The 14,507-nt window shown below is 36.0% G+C and overlaps 1 protein-coding gene across 14 annotated transcripts in view; it reads right to left on the bottom strand.

The window, feature by feature from the left end:
• DLG1 (discs large MAGUK scaffold protein 1) overlaps positions 1-14,507 on the bottom strand; it is a 140,573-nt gene that overhangs the window by 34,942 nt on the left and 91,124 nt on the right. For all 14 annotated transcript variants that reach the window (XM_059478846.1, XM_059478847.1, XM_059478849.1 and 11 more), the window contains 8 exons: positions 13,667-13,717; positions 12,569-12,693; positions 11,328-11,497; positions 10,673-10,809; positions 9,704-9,848; positions 3,806-3,932; positions 1,871-2,027; positions 699-801 (listed from right to left, as the gene is read on the bottom strand). In XM_059478846.1, coding sequence (XP_059334829.1) covers positions 699-801; positions 1,871-2,027; positions 3,806-3,932; positions 9,704-9,848; positions 10,673-10,809; positions 11,328-11,497; positions 12,569-12,693; positions 13,667-13,717 — 1,015 coding nt within the window. The remainder of the gene's footprint in view (positions 1-698; positions 802-1,870; positions 2,028-3,805; positions 3,933-9,703; positions 9,849-10,672; positions 10,810-11,327; positions 11,498-12,568; positions 12,694-13,666; positions 13,718-14,507) is intronic.

Below are 14,507 nucleotides of genomic sequence, written 5' to 3'. Positions count from 1 at the left end.
ACAGCAAAAATGTCTTGGTATATGTAACACCAATAATAGATGAGTTTACAGACTCAAGCATTTAATTTTGGACTATTAAATTGTTAAAGATTCAAATAGAGGCATTTGAAATGTGCTGCAGAAATACAAGAGAACAAATATGTGTATTGATGATGTAGTGTTCTGCAGAACACACAAGGATGGTTAATCAGCATCAGCTGCAGTCTAATCTGGACCAGAGGAAACTGCTGGATAAATAGAAATAACATCTCAGTGTGAAATCAAGGAATGAAAACCTGATGGTCTCCTCAGGTCATCTGAATCAACACCAGCAGAAGGAATTAGTCTTCTATCTTCCTACTATTAAAGCATGTAAAACCACCATATTAAAGCATGAAGACAATTGGAAATACAAAAGAACAATAGAGTATTTCTATTAAATTCTGGATTTACTGGATTAATTTTCATGTTATGACAGTGGCGATATTTACTGAAAAACAGAGATTCTGCAATGGTGAAAGCAAGAAATGTAGCAAGCCATGGCAGCAACACTTGCAGATATCCCAATCCGATCACACGCCATTATGCTAACATATATATGACAACACCTATAACATTATTTTTTTCAGAAGAGGTGTTTGTTGGAAGGACACTGGTGATTATCTTTCTCTGAGTTTCAATTTGTACAAGAGAACTTGAATGTGTAAAGCAGCCCTTACCTTCTGGACGGTACTGAGCTACAATAGTCACTGCTTGGCCTGCGTTCTTCAGAGCTGCTGCTGCCTGTTCATGGGTTGCTGATTTTAGATCCACTCCATTTACCTACAAGTAATACAAAAAAGCCCTTCATCAAAATTAATGCTTGTGTTTATCACCACAGAACACACATCTGTGGAAAAAAATTTAACTGGATACAAACTAGTTTCCATGCCATGTGTGTGTATTTCCACTGTTCCTAACATTGCTCCTGAAATCGAGTCAATAAAACCCTCTCTCACATATACCCCTCTTAAGAACTACTGAGCCTACCACAGTATATTACTGAGTTAATGGTCAATTTTCTTCTTGTTTAAGAGTGCTTTTTTTTCTTTTTAAGAAGAAAGAGAGAATGTTACTTTTTGTGATGGTTCAGGGACCTTCTTACCCAAATAATGCCTACAGACCATGCTGTCACCACACCCAGTGACAGGCAACACCCTCTGTGAATCTGGCATTGTTTTCAATGCAGCAGATTTAAAAATAGCATCACCAAAAAATGAAGCAGAAATGTGTGTTCCACATTTTAGACCAAGAGCAGTTTTCATAGTTCAAACTAAATAAAGATGTGCTTTAACACCAGTTTTAGTAACAGCTTTTAAAAGGACATAATTCCTTTTAGATAACTCCCAAAATACAATGTAATTGCCCAAATAAATGATTCTCCATAAATTAAGTAATTTCACAAAGAAACACAAAATATTTATCACCTTCAATACTAATATAGAAGAAGCCCTTAGAGAGGTATGAGATGCATATTTTTAAGACTAATAGGAGGTTCAGCAGTTACTCCAGGAAGTAAAGACCCAGTTTTAGACACTGCAGCCAAGTATCTCCACCTCATTAGAAGGGTTATTTCTGAAACCTGTATTCTTTCAATTGAGACACAGCCCTCAGCTACAAAAGTTACTGTCTTCACTGAATGTCTCAGAGAGGGAAGTGCTATTTTAATCAGGTAATAGATGAGAAACTGAGGCAGACTAAAGTTCTCAAAGATAGTTTGGAAGTATATCTGTTCCATTATCTCAAATTTAGCTCTGTTAGTAACATTTTTTGTATATCATTACTTTGTATTAATATGCAGGGAGGGGGAAACTTTTTTTGCTGTTTGAATAAAAGAAACAAAGAATCCTACAGAAATTATACGATCTCCTTTCCTAAGCTCTCCACTCAGGTCAGCTGGCCCTCCTGCAAGGATGAAAGAGATGAAAATTCCTTCTCCATCTTCTCCTCCAACAATGTTGAAACCAAGACCTGTTGATCCTCGATGTAGGACAACCTTTCTAGGCTCCCTGAAGGAAAAGAAAAGAAAAGAATATGAAATCTTGGTCACTAGATATGAAGAAAAGTAAAATAAACAATTAGAAAAGCCCCTAGATGCAAAACAAAATCCCTTCTTTGTTATTAGGTGAACTGAACAAACCTGTAAGTATGTACAAATGTATAAATAAATATATAAATAAATTCCTATTGTGCTACAATCCTATTCAGCACTAAATGTCATTACTTAATACTTTCCATATTGTTCAAGAAGATCAGTGCAGGTTGTGACATTTCAGATACAATTTTCAAATTTAGTAAAGCAACTGCAATTGAAGAATTTAAACTAAACCAAGTTGTTGCACTTTTGTTCACAGGATCCCCTCCTAATTTGAATGAGGGGAGGAAAGAAAAAATATTGACAAAGCCAGTTACATTCTAATGCAGAAAGACTCCTTCCAAAAATCTATTATCTGCTACTCGATTTAATACAAGTAAAGCATAAATGATCTCAGAAAAAGACATTTCTAATAAAGCAGAAAAACTGTGCACTGCATTTCAAAAATCACTAGAGAGCACTAAAGAACAATTAATGGACATTAGGTATTTGGAGGTATTAATTATTAATTTACAGGATAAAGTAAGAAGCTGCTTTCTTTTCCAAAACAAAGTATTATCTAGTCTAATCTTTAAAAGTCACTCAATTTTTGCACTAACAATTAAATCATCTTAAGGTCAATTTCTTAAATTTCACCTCCATTAACTATTATATTCATTTTTTCAGAGTACTGTTCTATTACAAATAAATTACATTGTGAAAATCTCTATACATATTGCTCTGGATCACACCAATACATTAACAAAAACAGAACAGAAGAGAAAACAAAAAGATGCAGTATCTTTTTAAAATAACACAAAATTTATAAATCTCTTTTTAGGATGGAGAGTGTAATATGAGAAAGTAAGTTAAAGAAAATCTAAACATTTTCTGAATATGCCTTGCATTTTAGAAGAAATCTAAAAACTGTCTTTTACAGTAATTTTAAAGGAAAGCAATAAAACCATAACGATATCAATAGGACAGAATAATTTTGGTTTATATATCTACCTAATCCTAAATTAAAAATCAGTATAAAGACATATCCTACCTTTCACTACACTAAAATCAATTCTCCAGCTTATTATGCCACTTAGGTTTCAATCCTGGGTGGACCCTGCCTCGGAATCTGAGTGACATTAGCCATATCAGATGATGGTGTGACACAGAACTCAGCAACAGCATACTGAAAGTGCAGGGTAACATCCCTATACTTGCAGAACAGAAGGGCAACAAAATTACAAGAGCTTCCCTTTATCATCAATGATGAACAAAAGATTAATGCAATCTACTGAATCAGTGAAGGAATGAAAGGTCTCTTAATGGGAAAGGATTAAGAGCTCTCCAGCCCTTCTGGATTTAGAGTCCATCAAAACAAACCCTTGTCTGTGGGGGCAGGGAGGACCCAAATACTCTTTAAAATAAGAAAATCTCTGGTCTGCTCATATTACCATCCTAAAAAGCCCTGTCAATGCATGCAGCATTTCTAGGGCTTTCTGCTTTTAATGCTATTCTTGGATTGATAAATAAAGCATGTGTGTATATATATATACATATAAATATACATAGTTTTATCCTTACAACAATATTTACAAGAGTTAAAAACTAGCATCTATTTCTTGAAATAAAATATAGCATTCCCTAGTATTTTGCCCACTATCACATTTTGGAGCTGCCCTGGCTAATCAATCTGACACTTGGGTTGTTCATTACCTGGTGATCTCATCATCTCCAAGCATTCCCTTGGGAACTGGTGAGTATCTCCCTGGGGATGCTGGGGGCAGGGACTGTCCCAGGTAGGCAGATGGGCTGATATGGTTATCCACTGGCTGAGAATAAGCTTCACAGGAGGGGAAGGAAAACAAGAAAACACATTAGGATAATACCAAAAAAAGAGTTGGAGTAAATGAAACAAAGAAGTGACCTCTTTCAACAACAAACCATATCAGTTGAAATTATATATTATAAATGTCATAGTTCTAAAATAGCGTGTTAAATCTGTACATTCCCCAGTCTCCTCACTAAGTCAGTGAGCAAATTTTTCAGTTTCATTGTGTCTCAAATAAAACTTTTTAAAAAACAGTTACTGTGGATAGTTGAAGCCCATGGGAACAGTCTGGAGATTTATCTGTTTAAAAGCTGTTTTTAACTTGACTGAAGGAAAGTTTTAACTGAACCACAACACACATACCAGAAGAAATTTAGCATCTTAATGATTACAATTGATGGAAAATCTACAACACCAGGAGAATTGTTCCAATAAATAATTAAGAAGGTGCATGATATTTCCAAGTTAGGCACATCAATTTGAAGTGCTCATTAAGGCACAGCCATACCCACTATTTGCTATTACAAAGAATGCTCTACAATTGGAAATGGCTTTTTCCTGGCATACATGCTTCAAACTTTGAGGCTTAAACATGAAGGGTGGGGACTCTTCACAGATTCAGTATTATTAAAGCTGCCAGACTCTTTGCCCTTACTTACTGTATCTGATGGGGTAGCTGACCTCTGAGGATTTATATAAACCCAAAGCTCTTTAACTAAACATACATGAGACAGATTAATGAAGCAATCGGCACATTCTCCTTTTGTTTTTTCCTTTTTAAGCAATTTTTAAAAAGTTTGGATCATATACAAACACATCAAGAGTAATCTTGATAAATATATATACACATTATATATTTGCTATTTATATATATATACATATACATTCCAAACCACCCAGTCTGGGCTGGATTGTGCCTGTATTGTTCTAGACTTCTAGTAAACCTGTGTGTAGTAAATTCTTCACATGGCATCATATGCATCAGGACAAAACTGTCAACATATCAGCAAGCATTAAAATCCACTATTAACAGCTTCAGCAGTTCAAAAGCACACACATTTTGCTTAAAACAAAACCACATAAATACAGTTATTTTGTTTTTTCTCAGAAAATTTTAAAGCTAAAGCACTAAAAATGAAATGTGAGACATTATGAGCTCTTTTCCAACTAAAGGAAAATGGGTGCTGATTAAAAAACCTGAACAACTGTTGCACAGTACAGCAGCTCTGTACATTCTGTTCCTGTACTAAATTATCTCATTCCACAACATGAATTTGAAATTGCTTTTAACAAGCCAATGGTAGCCATAATGATGCATATTTTATAGGAAAAGATTAGATAGAAATTCTATTTTCATTGGCTTACAGTACTTCTCATTTGATTGTTTTTCAGGTTCTTGCAGCTTTTAACTGCACTGTGTTCAGAAACATACACACCACCTATTACATTCCCTTATTTTTTTTATTTTTTATCCTTTCACCCTGTGACTAAAAGTCAGCTATTGATCAATATAACAGTTTATTATTTCAGACCTGTGCACAGTTCCACAAGAGCACAGGCTGCATCCTTCCTGATGTTTCACATGTGCTACTTACTTGGAACAGTCTGGTCCTTTCTCAGTGGTGCTCTCAGTGCTATGAAAGCAAAGCTATAAAGGCACAAAGAGGCTGCTCTCTGTGGAGCTCCTGCACTAAACCATGCCTGCACCTCCCCTGAAACTGCTTCAGATGGAAATTATAGCGGAAGCATATTCATGAGGAACGTGACAGAAATAAAAGGCAAGTCATCACTTTTTGAATCCTAAATAAGGTCTAAACTTCTATTTCCAGGTAAATATTATTACTGATGGAACTGATAAAGGAACTGTCTTTTGGATGAACAGAAAACCGCATGCATAAAATCAACTTGCTTTGACAGGAAAAGTCAGACTCTTATGAAGTAATTCCATTTCCAAATCCACCCTCTCCTTTACAAAGACAAAAAGAAAAAATGGAAGATTTCCTATTATTTTCCTATTACCTGTAAACTGAGGACACCAACCACAAGTATAATTTCTAAAACGGGCAATAAAATTAAAACTTTTGTGTCTTTTACTGTTATTACATATTCTTCTCTTCCCATACTTAGACCATTTAAGAAATGATAAGGCATCCATGTCTAGTGAAGAAACTGATTACTCCCTCCCTTCCAATATTTTATTTCTCAGTGCAGGGTGGAAATACTATACCAACACAAAAAAGCACAAAAATACTTTGATATTAATTAGGAGTCAAAAATGCATCACTGATAATGTCTTCAAAGGAGGCCTGTATCAAAGCAGTCATCTCTGTCAAGAAAATATTAAGCCACTTTCAAATTCTGAATTTGGACTTTTGAATTAACTACCAAGTGCACAGAAGTTAGCACAGTGAGCAATCTATGGCATGTTCTGCACAGTACCAAGCACTGTGCACCATGCTTCTTGATATTTCTGATAAAATGAGAATTTTAATAAAAACCAAAACAAGCAAACAACCAACCAACCAAGCAAAAAACATCCCAGAAATAAAATAAGCAAACAAAAAAACCTCCCAAGGGTTCTGTAAGTGAGCAGTTCACATATTATAGAGTTTCTACTTAACACCACTTGTGGTAGACATGTTCACAGGGAGCCTCTGTGCAAATCTTACTTCTCCTTTGTGGTAGGACTGAACTCCTAAGAACCTGGCTAAAAGGATTGTGATGGACAGAAATAGGAAGGAGGATTGCAAATACATGCCTCAAAAGAGCTGCATGTGAGTAGGTGAAGAAAGAAGCCTGGTAACTGTTTCAACATTACCTCACAATCCAGGTGATCCTAGAAAATACCTCTTGAATATCTGCCATCTGGCAAAAGCACTTCAGAATCCCCAATCTAAAGCTCTTGAGCCCTGTACTGCTCTGCTAAATGCAGTATAAAATACTACATACAGGTGCCACCATTTTTTGGTAGGAGTTCTATCTAACTGATCAGCCTCTTACAGAAAGCAGAGGCTTTCTGGTTGCAAAAGCAGAATCAGCCTTTGAGGAGATTGATGTCTCCCTTTCAGATTTCCAGTGTAAATGTGCAAATGCTGAGAGGTACTGGAAAAGCTTTTGTTCTGCCTTGTATTAGAAAAATAACATTTAGCAGCTCAGAAACACACAGTTGTGCTTCATAAGTGAAAGACTGAGGAAAAGACTAAGCTGATTTCCTGGAATTAAGTCATTAAACACCTCAGCAAGACCTTCAGGTCTGCTTTGGGTTCAAAATTCCAGCAGTAGGTTCAGTCTCCTCACCAGCTGCAATAACAGCCAGCAGCACTTAGATCAACAGAGACAGAAGCTCATGGACCCTTGAGGAGAAAAGACTCTTCTGTTGTAAGGAAAAGAAACAGACTGAAGTTTCATCAAAGAACCCAGCACTTTGCAGAGGAATGTTCTTTGGTCTACCAGAAACAGTGAAAAACAGTATCTTCAGATAGAGAACTCAAGGGAACTGTACCTAAATGAAACACAACTCAGAAAACCTACTCAAAAGTACAGACAGCCCACAAACCTTGTCAAGAGTCTTTAAAAGACAGAGAGATGTCTGGCATCTGAGAAAAACTTCCATGACTTTTTTTTTCAGAATACTTGAGTTGGAAGAGAAAGGTTCCCAGAAGCAGCTGCTGGAGCTTGAGGTACATGACAGGGTCAGGAAACTGGCTTTTCTCAGTATAAGGATAGAAATACACTTCCCACAAAGGATGGGATACTGGGCTGCACAGAATGCCAGCATCTCTCAAATCACCCTTAGAGAGAGAGCAAACAGAGAGAAACTCTGGAGGGAGGATGGTAATGGGACAAAAGAAGCCTACATGTGTGACCAGGCCATTTATCTCTGGTAATGGATGTGACACCAAGTCACACTTCCTGAGAAATTAGGGACTCATGGCAAGATGGCAGAGGACATCCTCATGGCAGTCATGAGGGATTACCCTTGACAGAACCTCCCTGATCTGTCCAGCCACTGGACATGCTGAGAAGGAATTCTTGAAGAAGGCACTCTCTTATGGATCTGTGCTATCATGCACTTGCCTTCAATGAACTGAGCCTCCAGCTCATCCACCATTTGAGAGAAATGAATATCTCTGCATGACAAGAGGTCCAACAACCAACAGCCACCTCTGCCACTGTCATCGATTTATTAACACTGGGCAAGTTACTAGTAATCAGCTCCTTCTCTACCTTCCCCCCCTCAAACTTTCTACAGTTTTTGTGTTTGACCCCACAAAAGATTAACAAAGTAAATATTCCAATGATTGAGTCAAGGTGCACCAGTAAGAGATGAGATACTTCAAGATTTGTCACATCCCCATCCACAGCAGTGCAACTGCATTACTGCAACATTACCAGGAACATTGGGTAAAAATCAGATTTCTCTTTTCCAAAAAAATATGAATTCCAGGTGAAATATATGAAAAGACCAGTCATATGGAGAGAGAACAGGAAGTCTACTTTCCAAGAAAACAGTGGGAAAGGTTATTGAACAAACTAGATACAGTAAGGGAAAATGGCTGCTCTCTAACCATAAAATATATGAGTAGAAAACAGGGGAAGAATCAGTGGAGGCTGAAAATTAGATATGTCAAAGAATAGAGCCTTCCAGAGCATACCTCTAATAACACAGTGGAGATTAAACCTAATTAGCTCCAAATTGTAATTCAATAAGCTTACAAATAGATTTTAAGATACTGTAGCTATTGCCAATAAATGATGGGCTTATAAGGTACTTCAGTCTTTGTTGTGCTGCACTTTAGTTTGTTGTTCTTTACATACTGTTGTCAATTACATCTGTCAGTCCCAAAGTGTTCCTTTCTTTCATATGAAGTAGTACCTAAACAGATCAGTGCTACATATCAATTGCATATATCTAATGGCAGGAAACAAAGCAGTACCTAAAATAAGTCTCCCCTAGAACCATTTTATGTGACAACATGAGTAAAACTGGTAATCCAGAAATGTCAGTCTATTCAGTCTGGAAATATGCAGTTATATCATTATCTTCCATTTTCCAGCCACTAAATGGTAATAACCCTCTTAAGTATACTCAACTCAAATATTTCTTTACATTGTAGTTCAACCCTGAACTTTCTGGATTTGTATGTTTGACTTTGAAAATACTCTTGTCAGTAGTACCCTTATGTCAAAAAGAAATTCTTGTACCTACTTTTCCACACAGCATTCACTGTTTTTCCATTCAAATTATCAATTATTATGTCAAAACTGAAGCCATACTTCAAATAAGTTAACATGGATTTTTTTAACACATTCACAGGAAGGCACCAGAGCAAGAACTCCTCCCAGTTCAGTTAATTCAAGTATATGCAAGTTCAAGCAAAACCAGGAAAATGGGAAAAACATCAGAGCATCACCAACCTCTTAGTTTACAGGAGACTGAACACCCTCAGAGTGCACTGCTTTTTACTCTTCACACCCCAAGAGCATAAGATACTTGTTCTCTCCCCTTTTACTCACCAGCAAGTGATGAGTAACACTGAGTCTCTAGGACTGGGCCATGACAGCCACAAAAACCCACCTAGAGCCCTGCTGCTGCTGTCTTTTCAGTATACAAGCTATAGGATGTTTTTCAGTATAGTATATAATTTTCCTCATTAATCAACTTATATCAGATTTTTGCCTCATATAATTTTTTAAGTTTGCAAAAGTTAAAATACTAAAAATGAAATATGTTAATGCCTTAAAGGGAAAATTATTAAATCAGAAAGATAAGATGAACTTACAGTTTGTGATGTCAGGAGGGGCATAACTGTCATTCATGAACATGCTGGTGGGTTTTGCAACCTTCAGATAAACAAAGTCAGATGTGTTTTTTAAGGCAGTCACTGCTTCTTCATGAGTAACTTCTTCTAAGCAAACACTGTTGACCTGAAGAGAAAAACAAACATTCTGAACCCAGAAAAATGTACTGTTTCCATTGGACACTCACTGAAGGCTGTTGGAACAGGCATTGAGAGTCTTTATTAGGATTCACATGCCCCAGACATATCTGATACCGTGAAATTATATAAGTTTCCTACAAGTTTTCTAAAAGCCTTTTGTTGATATCTTTTTAATAGATTTTCACTCCTACCACTCTTGAAGACTGAAAAGTCATTTTGCATTATTTGGTAATTGCAGTACAACTTAAACACAGAGACAGAAAGTTACATTCTGCAATGTATGGCTATGGCTCTCATTTTTCTATCTGGACAAAAAAACTGTGGATTGAATTTCAGGAAGTTGAAGAGATTTTTTTACTTTGTGTATAGAAAAATTCAACTTTGAAGCTATTTTAAGCTTTTTAAAAAAAATAACAACCCCATTCAAAAGCATGACAAACACTGAAATGCAACATAAGCAGCAGCTTGACTACAGGCTGGCTAAAGGCTGGCCAGCCACCAGTACAAGGAGTTCCATTCCATTCTTCTATTTTCAAAAAAGAAACAATTCCATTGTATGTTTGTCTACAATTCTGTCACTCAGATCCCAGAAAAATAATAGCAGGCATCAGAAATAAATATGCTGATTTATACAGGTTTTGCATGGAACATTGGGCTGAGGAATAGATTTCAGATTTCCTGATGGGATGGTGTTGAGTGATGCAGATTTAATTTTACCACTGATTTCCAGGCAGCTTAACCACAAATTGAATCATGCCCCTCTTGAGCCTAAAAGTGAATGACTATTAAAAAAATGCAGCTCTTACTTACAGCTAAAAGTTTGTCTCCAATCTGAAGTTTGCCATCTTTATGTGCTGCCCCACCTTCGATGATTTTGGTTACATAAATGCTGTTGTCCCCAGGTATATGCTGATTTCCTACACCACCAGCAATACTGAAACCAAGACCTGCTTGAAGATAAAGGCATTACTCAAGAAACCTTTTTTGCAATCATTGGATTTAAATTCCTACATAAATAATAACACTCCTTATGTAACATGAATATATACAATCAGGGTCTGGCTGAAGTAATTCTGATGCCTTTTCAAGTGAACTCCATAATTTTCTTGAAAATAAAGCTCTAGAAAAGATATAACACATACACAATTCTGAAAACCAAAATCTAGATAATTTACTTCATGCTTTGTGAAGTATGGGCACAGCAGAGCTGTAAGCATCATCATGCTATAGCATCTATATATTTATAGTCATATTGCCCAGTAATTAATTTCCCTAAACTATTTTTAATCTCTCAAACATCCTTACTAGGTAATCCAAATAAGTATTTTACTCCAATTTCAATGTACTTAAAAATTACTAGATAGAACCAGAAACATTTTTCATCATTTAAAAGAAAACTTGGCATTCTACAAGAACAATTTCAATTCTATCCTTATGAAACAGATACTTTAGATTTCCAACGTACCTTTGGGGCCTTTCACAAGTTTGATTTCCACTATTTTTTCTGTGACTGGTTTTCTCCTTTTGACATACAATCGTACAATGGATCCTGCTTCTTTCAGTGCCTCCACGGCTTTGCTGTGTGTCACATCCCGAACATCCACCTCGTTTACTCTCAGGATACAATCATTGACCCTGGAGACAGCAACAGTCATGCTCAGCTGTTGTGTTACAACACAGTGCACACATCAGGAGCCTAATATTGTATCTATAATACACTAACATACATGTTAAGGCATTAAAACACAGAGATTTATCTCCAAAGTTCTACTCATTCAAGACAACGCTCTGAAATTAATTATTAGTGCTTAAAAATAAACCAAGGATCACTAGGAAATATTTAAGAGGGATATTTAATTCATGGCTGAAGAGGGCACCTTATTATATGTACCTTACTTTGACAGTGTTTTTAACAGATGTCTGCAAAAATTACCTTTTGTTTGCGGCTATAAAACAGAATCTAAAAAACCAAAACCTAGAAGGCACACAATGCAAACATACTAGTTTGAAGCCATGATATGAACAAGTCAATCTTGTTTTTCACAAGCAGTTTAAGTGCTGGCCTTCCAGTCCATTTAACCTGCTGCTGCAGTAACTCTGAGCCCTCATTACACTAAGTGCAATGCCAGGCCCACCTGTCACCGTGTCCTGCCAGATGTACCTCTGACAATGGCCAACAAGCTAAAATGAAGCCTTGAACTAAGCTCATTAGGACTAAAACCCATAATACAGCAGGTATTTGCACATGAAATGATGGGCCAAGTTCTTGGCAACACAAGAGGAAAAAAAATTGTCCTACAATGTGGATGGCTATCTTTGAAAAATTAGGACACTGAATTATTACCAAGCATTAAAAAGGGTTGTTAATAAACTCAACTACCTTGTGGATCAGAAAATCCACATATGGAAAACCAAGAGCTACCTTTTTCTTGAATTAAGGACTATGAAACATATGGCATAATAAATTTATACCACAGAATAGAAAAATTTCATTTAATTTTCCTAAACTGCAGATATTATTAGTTTGGGAGACACAAATTGATCCACTCAAACATTTGTCATTATTTACAAAACACTTCCATAAAGAAAACCTATTTAACATTTAATGCAGGATGATTAAACTATTAAAAGTAACAGAAAATTTTCTATTCACTTTTTAAAATACAGTAACAGCACTTAGTAACCCAAGACAGAAATCCATCCTACCGTAATCTTCCATCCTGTGCAGCTGCACCTCCAGCTATAATTTTTGTAATGAAAATACTGGCATCATCCCCAATATGTGGGTTATCTGTACCACCTGCAATGCTAAAGCCAAGTCCTGAATTTCCCTAAAGATAGAAAAGGAAAAATATTTACTGGGGAAAAGGTATTCTGGTGTATTTGATACACTATAGAACCAAATCTACATCATTTTCATTGAAAAGAAAAATATTTAAGGACAAATTAAGCAGTATGCTACATATATAACTTATTTATATGAAAATAAGTATAATTACAACTTACATACATGTAAGGAGAACATAAGTCACTGTATAACTGTGACAGTTCCAGCCCCACAGCTTTCTCACTGAACTTGATAAATTACATAAAATTTTCTATCTAATTTCTAAAGTGCTAGATATTTCAGATTACTCATACAAATATTTGCTCCTCATTAAATTATTAGTGACACATTTTTCCCAGAAAAAAGCCTTTAAATAGCTTGTGCCCCACCTCTAATATAGTCCCACAGATGCAGAGATTCAGACTGACATTTTTCTCTTCGAGGATTACTTGCCCTTACCATCAACTTCAAGACCTCTTCACCCTCTCAGTAACCACCAGAACTGCACAGGTCTAAAACAATTTCTTTCTGTCTTTTTCTGTCTTTTTGTTAACAGTGCACCTCAAGTGAACTGAGCTAGATCTCAACGTAGAAAACCTAACAAAGAAATGCATGTGACAAGATGTCACTTGTAATCTCAATATAAACTTAATAGTATGTAAATAAAAGCCTATGAGAAAAATAGCAATACAGGAGATTAAATCAGAATCTGTGTTGTAAGTCTCTACAAGCCTAGGTAGCAACATTAAATGCAGGATGACTTAGAAGAGATCATTCCCCCATTTTACTCTCAATCGACACGGATATTAATAAAACTTTCAATTCCTGCTTAGCAACCGAATATACTTTTTTTTAAATAAGGGTAAATAATCTACCTAAAATAAAAAGAGTAAGAATTAGTTTGGATTGCCATTTTTCATATTAAAGTAACATAAATTCCATTTCAAACAGAGTACAGAGGACATTTAGCATGTTACCCTTTCAAGAGTAATTTCTTCATACTCGTAATCTGCATCAGTGCCATTGACCTATTAAAAAAAAGAAAAATGAGACTCAGAGAGAATCCTACACTTTACACAACCCACTTTGCTTGGTTGGAACTTCACTCCCATCAAATCTCAGCTGATTCACAGTGACCACTGGGCTCAGAGGGAACATGTGATTTTCATACCACTCTGTATTTATGAATCAGACAATCTTTTTGTACAAGTTTAAAAGGTGCCTGTTCAGAGAGCAGACTGTTCCACACAACTACTGTAGAGCACAGGCCCTCTGCTTCTGACTGCCAGAAAGAAAAAATGCTCTGGAGATCCTCAGACGTTCCTCAGCAACTTGAAACTGAGAATAAAGAAAGAGAATGTGGGATAGAGAAGAATTGTAAGGAAGAACAGAGCAGCACTTTCCTCTTATTGTTCCACACTGAGCAGAGAAAAATCAAAGATGGATGCTTTATATCATCTTCTCATGAGAAATAGGCAAGATCCTTCTAAAGCAATATTTAACAACTGTTTATACTACTATTTATCATGTCACATACATAATAAAGTTCAGCAATTTAAAATAGGGACAAAAAGAGTAAAAGAGTTTAGAAGAATACTTTATAAAGCTTGATGAAAAACTGAAATCCTAGAAAGAAGCCTTGTCATCCTCCAGTTAGAAAGGATACCCACATTCTTTGCTACCTACAGAATAAGGAAAGAACCAAATACCAGAAGCAAAAAAAATCAAAACTAACCAAAATCAATTAAATAACAAATTCTCAATCGTATTTATATATTCAAGAGTAAGTTTTTTTCCAAGATATCTTGGAATTCAAAT

This window comes from Ammospiza nelsoni, chromosome 10 (assembly GCF_027579445.1).
Source record: "Ammospiza nelsoni isolate bAmmNel1 chromosome 10, bAmmNel1.pri, whole genome shotgun sequence".
NCBI classification, from domain to species: Eukaryota; Metazoa; Chordata; class Aves; order Passeriformes; family Passerellidae; genus Ammospiza; species Ammospiza nelsoni.
This window is presented reverse-complemented; position numbering and strand designations above follow the sequence as displayed.